The sequence below is a fragment of the Tympanuchus pallidicinctus genome, unplaced genomic scaffold (assembly GCF_026119805.1).
Source record: "Tympanuchus pallidicinctus isolate F22 unplaced genomic scaffold, pur_lepc_1.0 scaffold7, whole genome shotgun sequence".
Taxonomy (NCBI): domain Eukaryota; kingdom Metazoa; phylum Chordata; class Aves; order Galliformes; family Phasianidae; genus Tympanuchus; species Tympanuchus pallidicinctus.
Genome location: NW_026294791.1, coordinates 26,509,173 through 26,530,085, shown reverse-complemented (window position 1 = coordinate 26,530,085; position 20,913 = coordinate 26,509,173). Strand labels below are relative to the sequence as shown.

Sequence of the window (20,913 nt, the reverse complement as noted above, 5' to 3'; positions counted from 1 at the left end):
AAACAGTTTATGGAGCTGGGAAGAGGCTAGGGAAGGAAATGGCTCCATCACAGACAAATCCAAGTCACTTTCAGGCCCCAGAACAGAGATTTGGCACAACTTTATTCAGACAAATGTGTCCCAAGCTGCTGCATATGCCTGAGCAAAGAGAACAGGCGTCAAGCATGAGAATTCTCTAGAAGGGGCATCAGTGAACTGAAAATCACAGAACATGCTTCTTACCCTTCGCCTCTTCTCAAAATTTATCAGGCCACCCTGTTGGAAGCAAAGAGAAAGGATCAGAGTAGAAGAGCAAATGCTCAGTTGAATTTAATCACAAACAAGATGGAGTAGCACACAAACACAGAGCAGAGACGTGCCCTGAGCAAGGACTCAAAAATACTGTTTCCCAATTGGATGAAAACCATAGCGCTCATATACATGAATCTCCAAACGTTATCTGTCTTCTTGGGCAATCTGCTCAAGAAGAAAAGTCCAGTGTAAGAAAGCTGCATTGAGATTAGGTCTGAAGAAGTCCTTGCATGCAGGAGACAAACTTGTTTTCTGCCTATACTGTGAGTGCAGCAGCATTCCCAGCAAGCTTCAAGAACACCAGCTGAACACAAAGCACAGAGGAATGGGAAACTGCCAAAAAGAAAATGGATATATAGCGATCTCATTCAAGCCTGCTTTAGTGCAGTTGGGAAAACAAACAACAACCAAACACGCCAGCAGCATTTACCAGCCCAGACAGAAATTTATTTGCCCATTCCTATCATAACCATCAGCACTGGCACAATTAAGTCTGGGTGCCTTCAGTAGGGCTCCTCAAGTGTCTGCATTAACTGGGAGCCAATTTTCAAAGGTGTCTAGAAAGCTCTGAAACAAACACCTCTGAAAATTGGCCCCCTCCTCAAGCTCTGTTATGTGACCAGACTCCTGCAATCCTTCCTGTGCTCACTCGTTCCTCCAGGTCTGAGAACCGCACATGAACACAGTAGGAGACAGACGAACACAAGCGCTCAGTGCCAGGCAGGAAAGGAGAGCATGCAGGATTGAAAACATTGCCCCAGATTACCTCGATGTAATCCTGAAGGGCTGTGTCCAGCATGGTGAGATCAGTGAGGAAGGTACCAAGGTAAGGGACGGTGCCTTGCATCACTCCCTGCAAACGATGAGAGCAGCATTGGATGGACTGGGAAACAGTAATTAGAATGCTCAAACACTACTAAAAGAAGAAATAAAAGCAGCTTAACCAAATGTCAGTCTTTTCACTGAAGCTTTCTTTCATCGCATCACCTTTGGTATGTAGGCTAGAATTCAAATTAAATCCTATTGAGAAGCGGGATGCTTTTGCAGACGTTGAGGAGTGGCTTTATACTGCAATATTTCTAACAGGCACTGGGAAACCCTACTTGTGGGAAGAGCACTGAGACTTCCTCCACTACCTGCTGGAGCAATCCAGGCTAGCTGGTGGAAATATCTCTTTCTGCTTCATTCTGGTGGGATTTTACTCGATTGCACTGCACAATCAAGTGACAATCAAGTACATCAAGTCACAGATTTTTCCTCCAAGAAAAATTAATTTCTCCCCCAGTCATCCACTGCATTTTAATTACTTAGCATTCAAATTTTAACTTTCTAGACTGCAACCAGTCATAGAGTTCAGGCCGTTCCTACACTCATGAAGGAAATGCTTGTTCCTACCATCCAAAAGGATCAGTATTTTTTTCCAGTCAAACTAAAAGACAAACAAAAAATCATATTCAGCAGTTTTGCCTTCCTATCCCAGATCTCTCTTCCCCTGTTCTTTGAAATCTTTGCCAACTTTGAGACAAAAGCCATTTTCACCAACAGATTGGAAACCAGACATTTTACAAAGCAATCTCTGTGAAGCTCTGTGCAGTTTTCAAGCTGGTTTGTCAGAAGCTTCACGAGCTTGTTTAAAAGTAAATGAGATTTCTGCTCTGGTCAGAGCTAATTTTCTTTATCAGGAGAATCCCAGTATTTACATTACATATTTTACTAAGAAACAATTGTGTAGCTTTCCCCATTACTCTCTAAAGGATAACAAGGGTAAATTGATGGGGTTCCTGCTTGTGAGGCAGAAACAAGGCAGCTGAAAGCGACGAGCACATGTTTATACACATCACTCATTTGTCCCTCTTTTACATGACATGCTCTGTAAATCTCTGCAAAGCTTGAAACTCAGGCCAAGCACTTGGCTCAGAGTCCATCCCCAACAGCTGGTTTGGATGTGAAACATACACAAGTGGGGAGAGGAGTAGCAGCCTGATGCACCCATTTATCTCTTGTCAGGGAGCAAGGGAAGGTCAGCACCAGGAAAGACAGAGTGGTCCCTGCATACACTGCATACATCCACCAGACCCTGTGATCCCGGAGCGTTCTCAGCACCAGATCCCTGAGCACCTTGGCTATGCTGATGCCTGGTCTGTTTCCTCTGGCACCTCAGTACACAGACAGGTGTTACTGGAGCACAAGGAGAACTAGTTTGCACCACAACGCACAGCTCACACAGCCTGGCAGCACAGTGTAACACATTCAGTGTGACACAGTCAGTCTAAGCTTTGCGCTTCACTTGCTTGGTATCAGCTAATCAACAGCATTGATTATTAGTGATTTTTTTGCGTGCAGAAGGCATCCACAAGAGCATCACCTCCTGCATGCTCCCTTTTTTAGATAACCTTCTAGCTTCTGCTTCTCTCATAATTCACCATGGTAAACTTAACCACGTTCCCAGTTCAAAAAGGAGAGAAGGGCACCAGACACACCATATCTTTTTGAAGCTGAAGACGTCTCTGTGTTCTTTTCTGATTTTCTTTCACACTGCTGTCCAGATTTGCAAATTTGGATGTTCCTTCCTGTAAGGGATGTAAAAGGCAGTTATTGGAGGAGGTAAGTGGTGAGCTGGCAACTACGTCTGTGTAAAATCACTGCAAATGTATTTAACAAGGCAAGCTAGGTTAGCACAGTTACTTGGGCATATATGCATGTGCTGCTTTTCTGGGTCCCGTGCACTACCTGGGGATTTTGGCAACGTCCCACCAGGTGACCATGGGGGAATTTCTCTGTAAAATAGCTCAGCTCTGGCCAAAGCCAAGTGCTATCGTAAGTCCCCTAAGAGTTAAAATCTGAGATGTTTAGGCATATTTAGGTGTCTGTATGCTTCTCTGATTTCTGTTTAATTTCCCAATGAGGACTGCTATGAGTAAACATCTCTGTCTTATGTAATGCTTTGCTGTTTTTCTTAGGCTGTGACACAGAGATCCAACTAACCTCTGTGGCTTATTGACTAATCCAAAAACACGCAGGAAATGGAAGTAATAGGTTTTGATCTCCACAATTCCTATGAATGGATGAGCTATTTCGCAATACATCTGCAGCCTTTATTTCCCCAGATCCATATGGGATGCTGGGAGTTACTGTTATTTTTTCCAGTGGCCAGATAGATATGGCATGAATCATCAGTGTCTTTTTAACCTTGCACAAAACAACAGCCTGCACTTGTAAAGAGCCTCTCACTACAACATTTACTTCTCCCAGTCACACGTAATGAACAGATGGATTGAACTCTGCATTTCCTTCCTTGACTTGAAAAATGAGTAATGGAAAAGAATTATCCATGTCCTCAAGATCTTGGAAGGTGAACGAGATTCTGTAGACTCATAGAATGGCCTGGATTGCAAAGGACCACAATGCTCATCCAGTTCCAACCCCCTGCTATGTGCAGGGTCACCAACAGGCAGGCCCAGAAGCTAAAGCTACAGCTCACAGCAGAGCCATTGTCTGGGGAGGAGAGAACAGAGCACTCCCTTCTCTGTGCCAGACAACCTGTTTTGTGCAGTGTTTTTTCTGCTCTGCACTTAAATTTGCAGGATGGATAGACAAAGTCAAACATGACCTCCTCAGGAAAACTGCTTATAGAGACACAAAGCAAGGACTGGAAGGAGGCAGCGTATGTGAATCCTCCAATCATTCCAAATCAGTCCACAAGAACTAGGAGAGGAGTTCTAGCTAATTCTATGGAATTTTTGTCCTCTCACTGCTTTCAAAATGTTTTGCAGATCTGCTTACAGCAGCTGGAGAGAGTGATGTGCTGGGAGCCAAAAGGTCTGGGCTTGGATTGGGTTGCTTCGTCCTTTTAATATTTAGTTCAAACAAACCATTTCAAACACGCATTTTTCCTCTACACTTATTACTGTCTCACCTGCTTTAAAACTGAGCTACAGGCTGACTGTAAGTGGGTGATAAACAGACTGCCAGTTCTGAATGCACTCACCAATCACTCTAGAGCTTAACAGTGTTTCAGATATCAAGGGTTAGGTACAAATGCCAGATAGACTGGATAGAACTGCCAAAAAGTAAACTAGTTAGCTGGTTTAGAGGAACTTCTTATGTAAAAATAAAAATAAAAAATTGCCACTGACACATTCCTCAGATGCTACATAATATAAGCTTCTCTGCTAGTCTTCCTCACTCCATTCAAGCTCTTGAGTTTGCTGGGGTTTGCCCAGGAGAGCACACCAGTCAAACTATTCCAGACAGACTCTGCTTTGTTGTCCATTTGGCCACACACAGAGCAGGAAGCTTGTTCCATAGAGAGTCCCAGCCCTGTTTTCTGGTTCCAAGGAAGGTACAGGACAGTTGGATAAACATCTTGGTTTAATTCCTCAGCTGAAGCTCAGTGGCACTGTTCCAGTGAAGTCACAGCGGTGCAACCCAGTCAAGAATCTTGCTGGAGCTGCTTTCCACTCAGCAGTGCAAACCTAACCTTTCCAGATCTGCTCGGAGATGAACAATGAAATCACCTCACCCTAGCAGAAAAGTGTTACAAGCGATAGAGTGTTTCTCCCCTGAAGCACTGCAGTAGCTTAGGAAGGGATGAGTTTTGGAAAACGGGCCAGCTTCAGCTTTCATTGGGATTATGAGCCTTGCAACTCAAGCTAATTCTCACCTTCATTAGCAGCTCCCTGCTTGTCAGATAATTGTCATGATCTGAGAAGATATCAGACAGCTCTTCAAACATCAGCATTCTGTCCCTGCACAGGAAAAGAATTGAATAATTTAGGTCATTAGTAAGCACTTCAAATCAGATCAGATTGCTCTTCAGCCTTTTTTCTCCCTCATGAATCAATAACAGAAAGCATATAAAAAAATAACATCAAGGTGCACTCAAGGAGATTCAGCACATCTCCTAGGAACCCTCCAGAGACCTTGTGGTGCTCCAAGGCAGAGCTTTATTTGACAGCACCATACAAGCTACAGGTACTAAAATTCAGATTCTGAATAGGATTTTCAGTCATACTAGTATAAATTTCCTGTGGATAAATGGATAACAAGGAGCAGAATACTTGCTGTGAGACATATCCCAAGTACTTAATTTTTGCCTTGTTTGATGCTCTCTGGAAAGCTAGAAGCATTTGATACATAAGATCCTTTTTGTTGTCCAGGACTGCAGACTTGAGATAGCAATATTTTGAACAGGAAAACAGGGCAGTGGAAGGAAAGTGCAATGGGCTGTGGGAGATCAGTATGCTGAAAAGGATGGAAGAGTCCCAGTGCCCCCTGAGAACAAGCTGATCCCTGAACAGCAAAGAGAAGCAGTCAGACCCAAAAAAGGGGTCTGAGCCTAACAGGAATGACAGGTTCTCCTGAAAGAGAACAGATATCCATGAAGGAGCAGAGTGGGAAGGCTGAGAAAAAGGTGATAAAGAGAAAAAGCACTTCTTGCCTTTGGGGTCAGCCACAGGAACAGTCAAAACAAGGGGTGAGGGGGGGCTTACTTTGGAACAGCTGCCCAGGTCTTCTTTAGCCGATAGATGGAGTTGGACTGCAGTGCTGAAACGATGGCTCTCAAGGAAGAAAAATTCTTCAGGATCCTACATTCCTGCAAAAGGAGTGGTTAGAAATACAGGAGCATTAAAGGTCAGCATTATGGCTAGGTTAGTGCTGTTCTGTTTGACCGGTGTCATGCTTGCTACATATTCTCCCTGCTAAGCAGGCAGCTGTACAAATACCGAGCATCAAAAATATCATCCCCCCTCCAAACACCAAATGCTTTATGGGCTTTGGCACTCATATCTTGTTTTCCTCACTTTCATGTACTTGTGAAGACGTTGCAGAATTATGGAGTCCAGCCCTAGAAAAAAATAAGTTGAACTGAGCTCACAAAGCCAGGCTAAAGAGCAGAATTGTTACGCTTCCTAAAAGGCCCTTTATAGATACCAACCCCTTATGCTCTTTAGGGGAAAAAAAAACAGGCTTCACCTCTTTGTATGTGGTATTTAAAATGTAAACCCTCAGTCCATTAAAACTAAAGACATAATTGGAATAACCAGTTATTCAAGTACGTGCACCCTGTTAAAGAGTAAACCTTCTAAGTTTTTCCAGATCTGGGATCAAATCCTGACAGAGAGATTTGGTTCATGGGCATTTCCTATGGAGCTCTGCTGTGGCAAAATCTCCTATGGAGAGCAGGCTGCCCAGAGCCACATCCAGCCTGGCCTTGACTGCCTCCAGGGATGCGGCATCCAGAACCTCCTTGGGCAACCTGTTCCTGTGCCTCACCACCCCAGACTAAGACATGGCTAAGAAGAACTTGTGAAGACCAAGTTCAAGATCATGTGGTAGGACACACAAGACCTGAAAGCTAATTTTGCATGGTTTGCAGCCAAAGAAGGCACAGCTCTGACACCTCTGAGAACAAAACCCTTCTTTCTTCATGTTCAGCTTGAAATTCAGGCTGTGGAGAATATAGATTTAGAGGCAAATTCTTAACATTTCTTTTTCTCAAGTATGACAGGAGTTACGACTGGAAGCTCCAGTTCGGAACCATCTTGACTTAAAATGCATGTCATATGATTAAAAGCTCATTAGGAATTCAATACTGGATTTCATGTTCTCAGTGTTCTAACTGACTGCTGCCTAAACTTTAGCAAACTCCCATTTGCATATAAGAATTTTTTAGACTGCTTTGAACGATTTCATTTCACGCTGCGTCCTTCTCAAGGGGAAAACCAGAAAGAATCCTGCAAAGTGCTCCGAAAGAACTCGGATTTTTTTTTTTTAATTAAGCATAACAGGATACTAATTATTCCATTTTTACTTTTTATTTTTAAAGAAAATACTGTCTGAATAAAATTGGCTCCTGCTTAGATGGAGGTGGAGTGAAGAGGGCTGCAGTTTATTCAGCTTTCCTTGTAATCTAAGAAACTGGATCCAGAATTGATGAACAGATAAGAAATGCAGAACTCCACGCTGCTAAGATACAGAGTTAGCTGTCAGTGAATAACTGCACTTTAATGAGTGGATTATTTTCTAATTCAGGCATCTAACTATTCCAAACACTCATTTGCATGCACAAAGCAAGCAACTTTCTTCAGAAGTGGGCAGCTGACTCTATATGCAAGTAGCTGTTTTACATGTGCAATTATTCTGCAGAGTGTGCACATGCATTTTCATGTGCCTGGCAAAGACTGGAGTTTTTAATTAAGTGCATGAACTAAGTAAAGGGAGATTGGATTTATAGAGGTGAAGAACCAAGTTCTCCATCCACAGAACAAGTATTACGGTGCCTGGCCTGGCTTCCCTGGCCCTTCCTGCTGCCCTCTGATGAGCAAGATGCAGCTCCATGCTTGCTTGCCCAGACTGCAGCCCAGCTTGCTCCAGGAAGGCCCCATTAACTGGAGAACTGCACACAGGAAATAAGAATCAAACTTCCTAATCCATTCACATGGTCTATAAAGTGGGCAGCAGATAACGATTCGACATAAGTGCCGAAGTAGAGGTGAAAGAACTTCCCCATACCAGTTTTCTGAACCATGCAGTTGCTGGAGCTTAAGTGCCAGTACTAACAATGCTGCCTCTGGAAGCACAGACGTGCACTGTCAAGGTTGGAAGGTCTCTGTTTGGCTTGAGCCTTTTATGACTGCTTGTTTTGTAGAGCTTTGAAAGAATCCATGTGATTCTTCAAACATAGTCAACAGATATCCATATTAAAGTGCTTTAAAGTTCCTTTCAAAAAGGAGACCTAGGTTTAGGTGCCAGCAGCCCTGAAAGGGACTTATTAAAAAGCTTACAGTAAAATATAACTGATAAAGTCTAAGAAATAAGGTAACTAGAGTTATGCAAAGAAGGTATGGAAAACTCTGCTGTGCCAAGATAACACACAATCTCTTAAAAGACAAAGGAATTGAGGTGAAAAGGAAGAATGTATTAGAGAGAAATAAATATAAGACAGTGAAAAAGTAGAAAAGTAAGATGATGAGACCAGTGCCATATCGTACCACTACTTGCTCTGTCCACCTGCCCCATCCCAAACCCAGCTGGTTTGCAGACCCAATGTAAACAAGAAATAATTCAGTAAGCAAATGACTCTTTAGTCTCAAGAACTGTTCAGAACAAAAGAGCATAAACAATAATTTCATTTTTTTCTCATGATAAAAAAGGCTACTACTACTTAGAAGTTATTTTTTTCTGCACTTAAAATCTAGTACTTAACTTTCATACATACATACACATATATTTAAATGTATGTGTATGAAAACACAACAGTTATGCTGTCTTCCACCATACCTGGCTTCACCTCTTACATCATTTGCATATGCAGGAGAGGGAGGCTGATGCTCACTGACTGAATATTAACAGCCAAGGCAAGTGAAGTGCAAAGCTCACTCTAACTGCCTACTGCCTACACCACTGCCAGTTTTCCATTTCTACTTGATTTTATTCTAACATTTAGTGATATAATAGAATCACAGAGTAGTTTGGGTTGGAAAAGAGTTTCAAGCTCACCCAGTTCCAATGCCCTGCCATGTACAGAGACACCTCCAGGTTCTCAAATCCTAATCTCCAACCTGGTCTTGAACGCTTCCAGGGATGGAGCAACCACAGCTTCTCTTGGCAGCCTGTCAGTGCCCCACCACCCCTACCAAACATAATTTCCTCCTCCCATTATTTTTTTTTTAAGCTTAAAACCGTTAGCCCTTGTGCTGTCGCTGCACTGCCTGATAAAGGAAGTGTAGTGGGGATCAACCACCACATCATTTCTATCACTGATATGAGCAGTACTTTCTTACCAGGGAACTCAACTGATTGAATTTATATCCATCTTACCATCAATGTTACATTATCAAGTGTGCAGCACTCCCCATCTGCAAGGCACATTATCTGCCTCATTTATTAATTAGCATTCCCCACCCTGCAAAGAGACAAACATCAACCCAATTTCCATATGGGAAAAGGAACTAGGGAAAAGGTGGCAGTATCAATCTTCTATTAGCAAGAAAGCTGGCCAAATCTAGAAAGAATCAGAGCTAAGTTTGGCCTGAGATCAATGTACACAATCCCTTCTTCGTCTCCCTCACTCCAAAGCACCTGCATGAGGAACATCAAACAATCTAGAATAAATGCTTTACATGTGCAATATGAATCCACTTCTCAATGATCTTGGCCCTCTGCTGTGTTTTGAGTTCTTTGCTCTTCAGGATAGTGCTGACAACACATTTGGTAACCGCGTTGAACTGAGAGATGGTGGCTCTGATGGTAGGTGCCAGGTGCTTGTTTTCTTTCTTATCCCTTTGAGACCAGATGCATCCCAAACAGTGGTGTGGCACAACTTTCTTGAAGAGCTTCTAGAGTGAAACAGAGGTGTCTAAGTCAGCAGGATCCTCCTAGGTCTCTACTGTTTGCAAGAAATGCATGTTAGAAGTCCAGTGCCATATTAAAATATAAATATTTGCTTTCTCTTAGCTTAAAATATAAACTTCAGCATACTGCTTGTAGGCTTGATGCCCTAGAATAACTGCCAGCTAAACCTTTGGAATATAAGAGACACATTTATATTAGTAGTGCAACTGAGGGGAAATTTGTTAAAAAATAATGCTGTTTTGAAGTAGAATGGCACAGCCAAACCAAATCAGAATTGGAGTATGTATACGTTTTTAGACCACATAACAACATAATAATAAAAAAAAAAACAAAAAACCCCACACACAAAAAAAGGCTACATAATATACATAGTATACACAAACATTGTCCACTTCTTTTATTAGTTGTCTTTTTTTTAAAAATCTTCAGAATGACTGAAGGAAGAAGCCCAGAAAATGAAGGAGGTTTGCATGACCAAGCAAAGCTACGTTCTGTGGCCCAGAACTAGACTTATTCGGGAGCACTATTTATGTTGAAATCATTAAAAAGGGAATAACACAAGAAAAAACTCAGAAGCCCAGCAGTATTTCCCCTAGCATTTCAAGTAGTACATATACTGTACATACTGCATCCATGTACGTCAGCTGCTCTGCCACAAGGTCTTCCCGGAAAATAGAGAATTCTTCTGGACCACTGATTTCCATTTCCTCTTCATCATACAGATTACAGGGGGAAGTGCTATGGAACTCATCTGTGCAGGATGGAAAACATGACTTAGTAAACAGTGAATCAGAGCAGCTGTTACTGTGATTACATTCCAAAACCATTGCATGAGGAATGTTCTTACACCCAGAGTTCACCTCCTGAATGTGGAAAGAAAAGAATGTATCAGGTATAGGGGCACAATATGGACCACATGGATAATAATGAAGAGAAGCTATTCCAGCATTGCACACCATTTCTCAGATGTTCCTGTGTCACCTTTCGGCTACCACAGTTTGGAACAAAGACACATTAAAAAAAAAAGCCACAAAGAAATATGCCCACAGTGAAGGAGGAAGTCAAACAGAAAATCCCTAAAATAAATCCTCTTCAAATCTCTTTTACTGGAAGGTGACAATAAGTACAAAAGAATGGGGAGAAAAAAAAAAAAAAAGAAAATTGGACTTTCCCTTTTGTTGAAGTCTAACAGCAAAAGCATTGTGTTTACTACCAGAGAGATTTCATTAACAAAAACAAGCAGTGCATTTCAGAGTACGTTATGCAATCCTTTGTATTCAATTAAAGCAGAGCAAACATTAAAGCAACAAGACAGATAGCAGTACTTTGCTGCTTTTTAAAATACTTGGCTCTCACAAACTTGCAAAACGTAATTATCAGTGTAACTTCCTACAGTTCTGCTGTAACAAATTATATGTCCACCATTTCCATCTGTACATTCCAACTGCACCATTTGATGACTCGATGATCTCTTGAGGTCCCTTCCAACCCCAGCAATTCTGTGGTTCTGTCTGACCCAGGCTGACTCACCTTGCTTTGTATTGCTCAAGCTGCTGGTGCTGAGGCTGGGAGCAGCTTCTAGCTGTGCAGCTGGCACTGCCACCTACTCTGCTGGGATGGGTGATGGCAGCACTGAATGGAGGTTTGATTACAGAAACCAATCTGTTGGATTTTAGGAAGTTTTTCACACAGAGGGTGGTGAGGCACTGGAACAGGTTGCCCAAGGAGGTTGTGGATGCCCCGTCCCTGCAGGCATTCAAGGCCAGGCTGCATGTGGCTCTGGGCAGCTTGGTCTGCTGGTTGGTGACCCTGCACATAGCAGGGGATTGGAACTGGATGAGCATTGTGGTCCTTTTCAACCCAGGCCATTTTATGAGTCTATGATTAGGACCTAAATTTGTAAATTTATAGCACATTAGTGCTTTAGAACAATAATTATCAGCCGTCTTGAGATATGATTGCAGCCATACATTACAAGATTTGAAAGAATTTGCTCATTTGGAGAAATGAGCAAAGATGGAGTGATGATAAAATAAGCCACAACTCAAACTCTCCTCCGTAGACCTCTCAGGTTAATTGCATTCTCCTCCTCTCCTTTTATCCTAATTCACTGTTTCTATTCTGCCCCAATTTGGAAAATGTTACCATTCAAATTGACTTGTCTATAACTCAGAAAAGAGCCTTCTCAATTGTTGCTTTAGGAAACAAACACAGAAAGCAGGGCTGCTGGGAACAGCTGCTCACTTTGAACAACAGATAAATCCGAATATAGCTCTTCTGAGCTGTCTTTGTTTGACCTGTGGGAACTGAACTCAGGGAAGAACATCAATGGGCACACGTCAGCAACCCAGCTCACTTACCTGTGTTCAGTAAGGAGACCGCTTGGGCTCTGTGTGCTTCTTACACACGTGTTAATGAGCAAGAAAAGTTGGCACTGCACCACGTTATGCACTGACATAGCATTTCTGGGATATTCAGCAAGGAAGACTTTAGTCTAGGAATGAAATGTTTCTTTTCTCTCATTTCCTTTATCCTTTATTCCATGAATTACTCCCACTTGCCTCTCTGCCAAACCTGGAAGTTGGTTTTAGCTCCCATTCACACACTATGGGACCTCCTATGACATTTCAGCTTATGGCACAGGAAACTTATGAAGCAGGATAAGGGTATGTGTCAAGCTTGACACTGCACACAGCATATCTGCATTACCACAGTTCTCTATTGTTTCAGTAGACTGTGACCCTCAATAACGTAAGCTTTTCCTCTGTCCTTGGATACCAAGCAGCCAGCCACTCAAATAGGAAAAAACAGCCACATACACTTCCTTTGACATGGTGGTAACTAGGAAGAAAAGCTTCATAGCAACAAGGCTGTGACTCAGGCTGTATTTTGTCGCAGCCCAGTAAGATGAGCTTTTTGGTTTTGTTTTTTATTGATTTAGGGTTGATTTTGGTTTTGCTGTTTTGTGTTTGGTTTTTTGTTGGTTTTTTTTTTTTCTTTTTTTTTTTTTTGCTGTGAGGGTTGAAGTAAGAGAACCAGCTGAATAGCAGCTTGTTTCTTTTAACTCTGTGACAATGGGGAATCTACTGACAGTTAACCACTCAGCTGCTGCAGCAGTCTTGAGACTTTGGCTGAACATCATAAGTGCTGGGACTCCCAGTCCTCCGCAGAATGAACAGAAGGCTCCCACGCTGTACTGTACTATTCACACAGAACCTGATGTCTCATTCAGAAATTAAAGAAGAATGAAGTCACTGCTGAGCCTCACAATATTACCAGTTAGCGTGAGTGTTAATAAAATGTAGTCTACGTAAATCCCAAGGTACCATTCAGCATGTGAAAACAAGGAAAGAAAGAAGGGAAGGTAGCTTACAATCGTTTTCTATTTCTTGCTTCTGGAACTGCTCCAAAAGGTTCTGTGCCCTCCTCTCTGGGTCAGAGCCAGGCATGCTCCTCTGCAGGTATTCCAGCAACTTCAGCAAACATGGGTAGCTGGGAGGCTCTCTGAAGTCCTCAGAGCACTGATCGAGCCACGCTCGCAAGATTGATGCTATTGCACTGAAAGCAAATACACAGAGAGCACATAGCTTGTACAGCTTCTGCCAATTGCATGTATCTATATAAAAATGTAAACACCACAACATTCATATCCCTCATGAAGGCAGTACAAGGATGTTTCTGAGCACAGAATTTAATTTGTTCTTTTCTATGCATGGAATCTTACTAAGATATTGCTCAGGTTTTGCAGGGACTTGAGTGAAGCTGCTTCTGATTTGCTCTACTACAAGTAAATCCAACTACAGCCCCAGAACGCACAGTATTGAAGAATCAAAATCCGTTTAAGTAATACTGAGACCTTTCTATTAAATTCAGGATATCAAATAGTAATACATAAAGCAATTAAGAAAATAAATTAAAAATTAACCATCTCCCAAGCATATATGATCAGCATCCTCAAATAAAGCCCAAACATTTCCTAACTCTTGGATTCATTCTAGTCCTGCTTCCCTGCATTGTACTTTGTTAAGCTAGAAAGGCAAGACTTGCCAACTACTTTGGAGTCAGCCTTTGTTTAAGCAGTTGAAGTATCTTTGCTTAGCTGTACCGTGACCACGTTTGAATGACTACCAGTCATAATGCACACAATCAGGAGAATATAATTTCTTAATTTACTCCTGCACCAGTGGGAAATGCTGCAGCACAGCACGGCTGCAGTGTTTGCTCAGTAACTGTTCCCTGGGACGTTGTGGAAAAATACACGGGAGGAAGAAGGTATTTGTGGCTCCTTCAGGATAGGAGCTTCCTGGTGGAAGTGCTAAATCAAACACTTCCTCTGGTGTCTTTCCTCTCATCAATCACACTGCCCAGCCTGGGAATGCAGTCCCAAGCAGAGTCCTGCACAATCAAAGGTGTCTGCTTTCTTAGAAGAGAGCCTGCCCATTCACCAAGGCTGTGTGTGTTGGAAAAAGCAGCGTAAGCCTGAACCCCCATGTGTGCAGATCGTTAGTGATACTGTCATGTGTGTGCAGATAAAAGACTCACCACGACTTGTGCAGCATGGACAGCACGGCATTGCCAGCTCTCCACAGCAGGCTGGAAGAGCTGAGATGGCTGAGCCCAGAAAACAGATTGGGTCTGCTAATCTCTGGATAAATTGTGTAACAGAAACATTAGCAGAATGTGGATTTTACCCTTAGTTCAAAGAGAAGGAGGCACCATCAAATTATGCCAGGCAAGAAGGTATGCCTCTCTCATAGAAGGAAAGGATGCTTGAAAATTATAGGAACTTTTTAAGAAATGAAAGACTCTGAGAGCTTCCTATCCACGATTCCATGAGCATGACACACCAACAAGGACCTGTCTCACAGACACGCAGGGTGGTACTGAGAACAGGACATGACATGAAAGCAAAGCACTCTGTTCCATAAGGAAATGCACCACTGACATCAAAATCCCTGAGAAAAGGAAGTCTCAGATATTTTCTCTGCAACACTAAGACTACTCCTCTATTTCAAGCCTCTTCCAGCCAGCAGTCAATAGAGGCTGCAGCAAGAAAGAGGGGTGAGCTGCACTTTCTGCTGTCATGGAAAGTCGGGGGAGATGTCTAGGAGAGAAGAAATGCAGTATTTTAGGGAAGCAGCTCTTCACACTGCCTTCAGAAAGCAGCTGAGATGAGCTAAGTGAAGCAGTCCTGGATGGCAGCAGGTCTCACTCGGCTCCACAGCTCCCTAGGATTCTGCTGTGTAGTTAGAGGTGAGAACTTAGCCCCACAGTGAAAATATTATTCACATCTACAGAAACCTTCTGATCAAGTAGTGCCTCTTCCACTAACCTCATTTCACAATGCCCTCATTCAATAACAGTATCCCATATTCATACACAATACATGAAGAGAAGGGCTGGGCTTTCAGGAGCAACCTCTAACCGTAGGCATGCAGTCTGAGACACCAACATGGCAACTCAGTGAGCATCTGTACTCCCCTCATGGCAACCAGGCACATGGCCTTCAAAGTTTCCAAGAGTCCTCAAAAGCATGGTATGCAGAAGTAGTGGCTTTAGGTTTGTCACATTAACAGCTGGAAAACACAGAGCTACAAGCCAGGAGGACCTGTCTCTCAATTTGTTCAATATGAACAGAGATTTCACATTTAGACCGCTGTACAGTGAAGAAGATGGAAGCCAGCCAAGACAGCTTTCCTTGCAGAGCTGCACACAGATGCTACCAGCATCTGCTGTTAAACAGCAACATCTGGTTAATTCAGCTGCTTGGTGGCACTCAGAATAAACTAATAATTAAAGAAGGGTAAAGATTGCCTCTCCTATTCTATTCCTTACACCCTGTCTAACTTTCAGTCCCAAACAGATGCCATTTTGCAAGCTCTATTCACTTCACTAGTCTGTTGTTTCTTTTATTTCCCTCTCTGATATTGTGACAACTTCAAACTTGTAATTAGTGACAGTGTTTGGAAAGCTGTCAGTAATACTGCTCGGTTAGGCTTGCTGACAGGAAAAAATCTGCAATTAAAATTTTAGAGCTACAAAGAGTATTTGGAACCAAAAATTAACATACAAACACACTATGCTTCAGGTTCTACTGCAAATATGAAATACAGATCACGCAGCTCCAAAGATTCGTCACATTTGAAAACCACTTGGGAATGGATTTTCACACCTCTGCCCAGACAAGCTTTCAGTGCACGCAGCAAGGGAGCAAGCTCTTCCCAGGTTAAGGTCATGGGTGCCAAACCTTTCACTGGGAGCTCCAGGACTGCTTTTCTCAGCTGGGATAAATGCCATGCCATCATACAGGGAAGCCAGCATCACCAGCTCCACTTCCCAAGAAGGATGATCACTGCCACAACAGTCAGCCATCCCCCGTGATGCTCCCAAGCCCTCACTCCTGCTTCCCCACACTTCCAATTGTCCCCTTTTTGTCCCCTGCTCTGTGCCTCCTTTCTCCACACCACAAACTCACTGTCATTCCTACTGATTCCACTGCCACAGAATAGGTTGAATAGGTATTTCTTTTTTTATGAGCATTTACCAGTTCTGCAATGATTTCAAAGCAAGAGCCTCTCCCCAGGACACTTTTTTGTACTAATATTGTTCACATACTGAGCTCAGTTTCCAGAGGCCTGGTTGATGGCCGCTTTCATAAGCTGAAGAATAAACAGAGCTGAACATGGACCCAGTCTCCAAGAACCGGGTGAAGAGTTCACAGCCATTACAGACACAGATTTCTTTGCCAGCAAAATAATTTCAGTCGAGAGGGGAAATAGGAAAGAGAAAAAAGGTACACTCTAGCCTACTGACCTCCTATCACTTGACTTCCTAATTGGTGCGTCAGGGAGGAAAGCTTTCTGAAAACGAGCTGGAGGGCTGCCCACAGCTTGCAGGAGCTTTACATTTGCTCCCTACACTCCCTACACTTGATAGATCCAGAGACAGATAGCAATGGGAGCATTCCAAGATCTCAGACAGGAAAGAAACATCACAGACTGCATTTTTCATGGGCTGATTATGAGCTATAAATTCTTACTTTCCTATATTTGCAGCTTGTAAGAAAAACTTTTTAATGTTTAAATCCCGTCCTTCCAACCGCGGACTCTGGGCTCTGCTCAAAAATGCTTTCAAGTTTTGCACCCTTCAGAAAATCTTGCAATTTCTGCACCACCCTTGCTTAAAACATTTCAGACTTTAAAACCTATATATCAGAAGACGCACGTGTGGTTTTGTTGCCTTACAAATGGAAACACAGAACTACTCATCCACTCACTAGCTTCCATGAAACAGGGCAAGACCATGGTAGCTCTGAGCCTAACATCACTGTTAAACTGAGCCAGCAGAGCATAGACAAGGTGGAGAATGAGCTCTCCTATCACACAGACATGAGTGATTCAGTAGGTTACACAGCGATTCTGCAAAAGCCACTCTCAGGTCTCCCCAAAGCCTTCTCCTTCCCATGCTGAACAGCCCCAGCTCTCAGCCTTTTCTCATAGGCAGGTATTCCTCTTTTGGATCATTTCTGTGGCCCTCCTCTGGGTGCACTCCAACAGGTCCACATCTTTTCTGCACTGAAACTCAACATTTAACTATCAGTTAAAAGTTAACCAAGGAGGAATTCGAGTCTGGGAATAGAGATTACAGCTATCAGCTCATATCACCAAAAGCACTGTTTGCATCTATCTCATCTGCAACACACAACAGTTCGGTCACCTGAAGTCCTCAAGTGGCATTAGTTGCTTGGCCATAAGATGCCCTTCCCACAACAGGTCAAGGAGCTTGAAATATCTTACACATGCCTATCTCATTAAAACTTCCCATCATTTCATCATACTGATAATTTTCATTTATATTTAGCACGTGTATGGTTTTATTCTGAATCGTCTTGGTGTGCTGTATCCATTATTTTCTTTTTGAAAGTCACCTGTCCTGAGCTAAAAAACACACAGAGCACAGAGAGCTCCACAGATGAGAAGGCAACACCTTGACACAAGAGGATGTAGAATTAAGCAATGTTCTGGGAGTTTTGTTTACATGATGCAAGAAGAGCAAAAAGAATTGCTTGTAGCAGGAGACAGAGGGTCAAATGAGTTACTCCTTACAACTCCTTTATCAGACAATTAAGTGAGGTATGGCCTCATGTTTTTGGAAACGTGGGCCGAAGTCCATCTAACTCAGACATTTGGGCATTGCATCTGTCCTTTTCCAAACTTTATTCTTCTGTTTCTGGCTTTCACGTTGCTATCATAAACATTCTGACTGTCGGAAAGCAGTGAGAAATGTGAAAAGCAAGCTATTGAACATAAAGAGGTATAAGGCAATGTTATTAAGGTGCCAAAAAGTTTGATTGTTCAGAGTTTAATCATTATTCTAAGGCCCAAGATATGCTGTCTTGTTTGTTTTGTTTTTTTTTTTTTTAAGTTACAACATTACAGCACTTTGTTTAAACTTTCTGTTACTGAATGGAGATCTAAAGAAAATGGCCATACTAATTTTAAAAAAATCAGACATTTTGTATTAAACATAATTGTCAAATTGATGTTGAATAAAAAGAAAAGAACTTGACCATTCCTGTGTCTCAAAAATGCTAGGAATGACGCTTAAGTGAACAGGAGAAAATCCCCTTGGCAGAAAGGATCCCTAAGAAGGCATTTTGTGAGCAGAGCTAAAGTGAGCTTGGGTCAGTAACAACTCCATGTCATTGCAGTGAGTGTGAGAAGTAGCTGCTGGCTCAGACCTAGAACACCAGGCGAGGTTTACAGCTCCCACAGGGCTCCCAAACCATGCTGTGCCACAAGTGCACTCAAGCCCTCGTGTAGGTCATGCAGGTTCTTAGCTACATTAACACCAGGTGGAACACTAAAATAGTACAGGAAATTTACATGAATCGGGGCTTTTCCTTCTCAAAACACATCACAGCTCTATACCACAAGTGCAAAAAGAACAGGGAGTTTCAACACAAAGTACTAACTGGAGGCCTAACGGTACACAAAATATGACAGAATATTCCTCCTATACATACCTAAGGTTTTACAGAAACCCCCTACTTTTTAAAAGCTGCATGAGATATCTCAGGAGCAATGAATTCTCGTCCTGAAGTTGTTTTTTTTTTCACTTCTACAGCATTTCTTGTGGCAAACAGGAGGAAATGCTTTACATTTCTAATGCATCAAACAGAACTATAAAACATCAGATGTGTCACACCAGGAGTCTGATGAACGTAGACGAGCCTTGCGCACAAACTCCAGGACTTCCCAAGAGATGTTTCACCTCCAAAAATACAGCGTTAATGGCAAGAAATAACATTGCTCCAGCACATATAACACTGAGAGCACACCTATATCATGTTTCTGTTCTATGAGACAAGAGGGTAAATGCAATTATATTGGAATTATCCCCAGACAAGAGAAAACCTGAACTACCAGAATGACGCGTTTCGCAACAGGACTACAAAGGCAGTCTCTCTTCCAGATAGCATTAATCATAGCTAAGAGACAAGTAGCCACAGCAACTGAAAGGCAATGGAAATTTTTAAGGCAGGGAAGTGAACTCACGTTTGTGCAGGATCTGTTGAAACATGTGCCCATGACATATAAATTACTCGCTTGGTAACTTCATTGTTGAACTTTCTATAAATAAGTAGTTGGGTAACAGGTATCAGGTTCAGATGTAAAAGATGAGGGCTGAAGAATCAAAATCAGCCATGCTGATGAATGAAAATGGAGTCAGATCAGCACATTAAAAGTTGTGCTACTAGAAGAATGGGAAGACAGACCCCATCCACTGGTCATTCATCACCTGTGCAAAGATGTTGTGTGACAATTACTGTCAAGAGAGAAGACAAGATGGATGCAGCAGGAAGCAGCATGATGATAAATTATGTGTGTCAGTAGAAAAACAATCCTCCTTTAAATCTAAACAAAAAGTTCTAAATCTATTTGACAAGAAGGACAAGGCTGACTGCCTGTTTTCTTTCCTTTACCTTCAACATCATTCTGTCTCTTTGATGCTTATGACCAAGTTTTAACTATCACCTGTTGTATTAAGGTTGCTTCTGGCAATCACAAAAGAGTCAGAGATATGAGCTCTCCTACCAAGTCTTCTGGGTCAAGAGGAGGAGTCCAATCCACCAGAACTTGTGGCTTTCTGTTCTCTCTAAGCATTAAAACAATTAACAAGCAGTAACATTTTGTTTCTAACTAAAGCCTTTTTTGATAGTCCTGTATCATTTATAGACGTTAATTAAGCTCTACATTTCTTCCATCTTCAGGCAAACATAATTACTTGTGTTTTCAGAGTAACACTCCTGTACAAGGGGCTTTCACCAATTTATCTATGGTGCTTAAACAGAACAGTTTCTGCATGGATGACAGAAGGCAAAGCGAGCCCATTGTCTAACAATTCCATTCAGACAATGAGGGACAGGGAGGTGCTGGGCATGTTAATGGAAAATATCTGCACTGGGGACGCATGAACCATTTTAAAACAGACTCAAAACCTTCTGTCCCAACACATGCGTCATCAGAAATGCAGCAAGAGAAGCAGTGTGAAGGGCAGGCCCAATATTTTAAAATAAGATGTGATTTGAATCAACAATCTGCATCAGTCTTAGGAATGAAATTATGCAGTGTATTTCACGTTCTAGAAAAATTCAACATTCTCTTATATCTCAAAACAAACAAATTGATGCTGTAGGGTCTCTTCTTCAACTCCTCCTTGCCAAGTCAGACTTAAATTTGTTTTTTAACTGATAGATGAAATAGAATCATAGAGTGATGCTGACAACAATGTTGATTCCCAACATACTGTAATCAAATATAACTACTCAGCTACTTTTCATTGCCATAGTGCAAACCACACATCATACAGATGTCAAAGTACAAACTCTGATGACCTAAGGAACATTTTACATCCCATGCCTAAAGATAAAATGCAGTTTCACAGGATGTTAGGAAGATAACCACTTTTCTCCATGTAAACTGCATTTCAAATCAGCTCAGCTATTCTTCTTGCAACACGGGATGACATCAGAATTTAAATTTCACTCAAAAAGCAACACTGTAAATCAGAGGGGCACTAATGGAGAAGATGCATGCATGCACATGTTGCCTGGAACACCCTCAGCTACGCTCTGCAGATGCTGCTGTAATGCACAATAAAATCAGTCATAAGCAATAACTGTTTATTGCTATAGATAAGGCAGGGGAAACAAACATTCCTTGTTTGTTTAATCAATAAAATATTGGCCTAGATGTGTTCAGC

At 42.1% G+C, this 20,913-nt stretch overlaps 1 protein-coding gene across 2 annotated transcripts in view; it reads right to left on the bottom strand.

Annotated features, from left to right (window-relative positions):
* The window catches only part of RGL1 (ral guanine nucleotide dissociation stimulator like 1), a 63,349-nt gene that overhangs the window by 7,757 nt on the left and 34,679 nt on the right, over window positions 1–20,913 (bottom strand). For both annotated transcript variants that reach the window (XM_052665683.1, XM_052665684.1), the window contains exons 5-12: window positions 13,022–13,206; window positions 10,275–10,399; window positions 9,417–9,632; window positions 5,784–5,887; window positions 4,955–5,039; window positions 2,772–2,861; window positions 1,058–1,144; window positions 223–255 (exon numbers count right to left, since the gene is read on the bottom strand). In XM_052665683.1, the coding sequence (XP_052521643.1) occupies window positions 223–255; window positions 1,058–1,144; window positions 2,772–2,861; window positions 4,955–5,039; window positions 5,784–5,887; window positions 9,417–9,632; window positions 10,275–10,399; window positions 13,022–13,206 (925 nt within the window). The remainder of the gene's footprint in view (window positions 1–222; window positions 256–1,057; window positions 1,145–2,771; window positions 2,862–4,954; window positions 5,040–5,783; window positions 5,888–9,416; window positions 9,633–10,274; window positions 10,400–13,021; window positions 13,207–20,913) is intronic.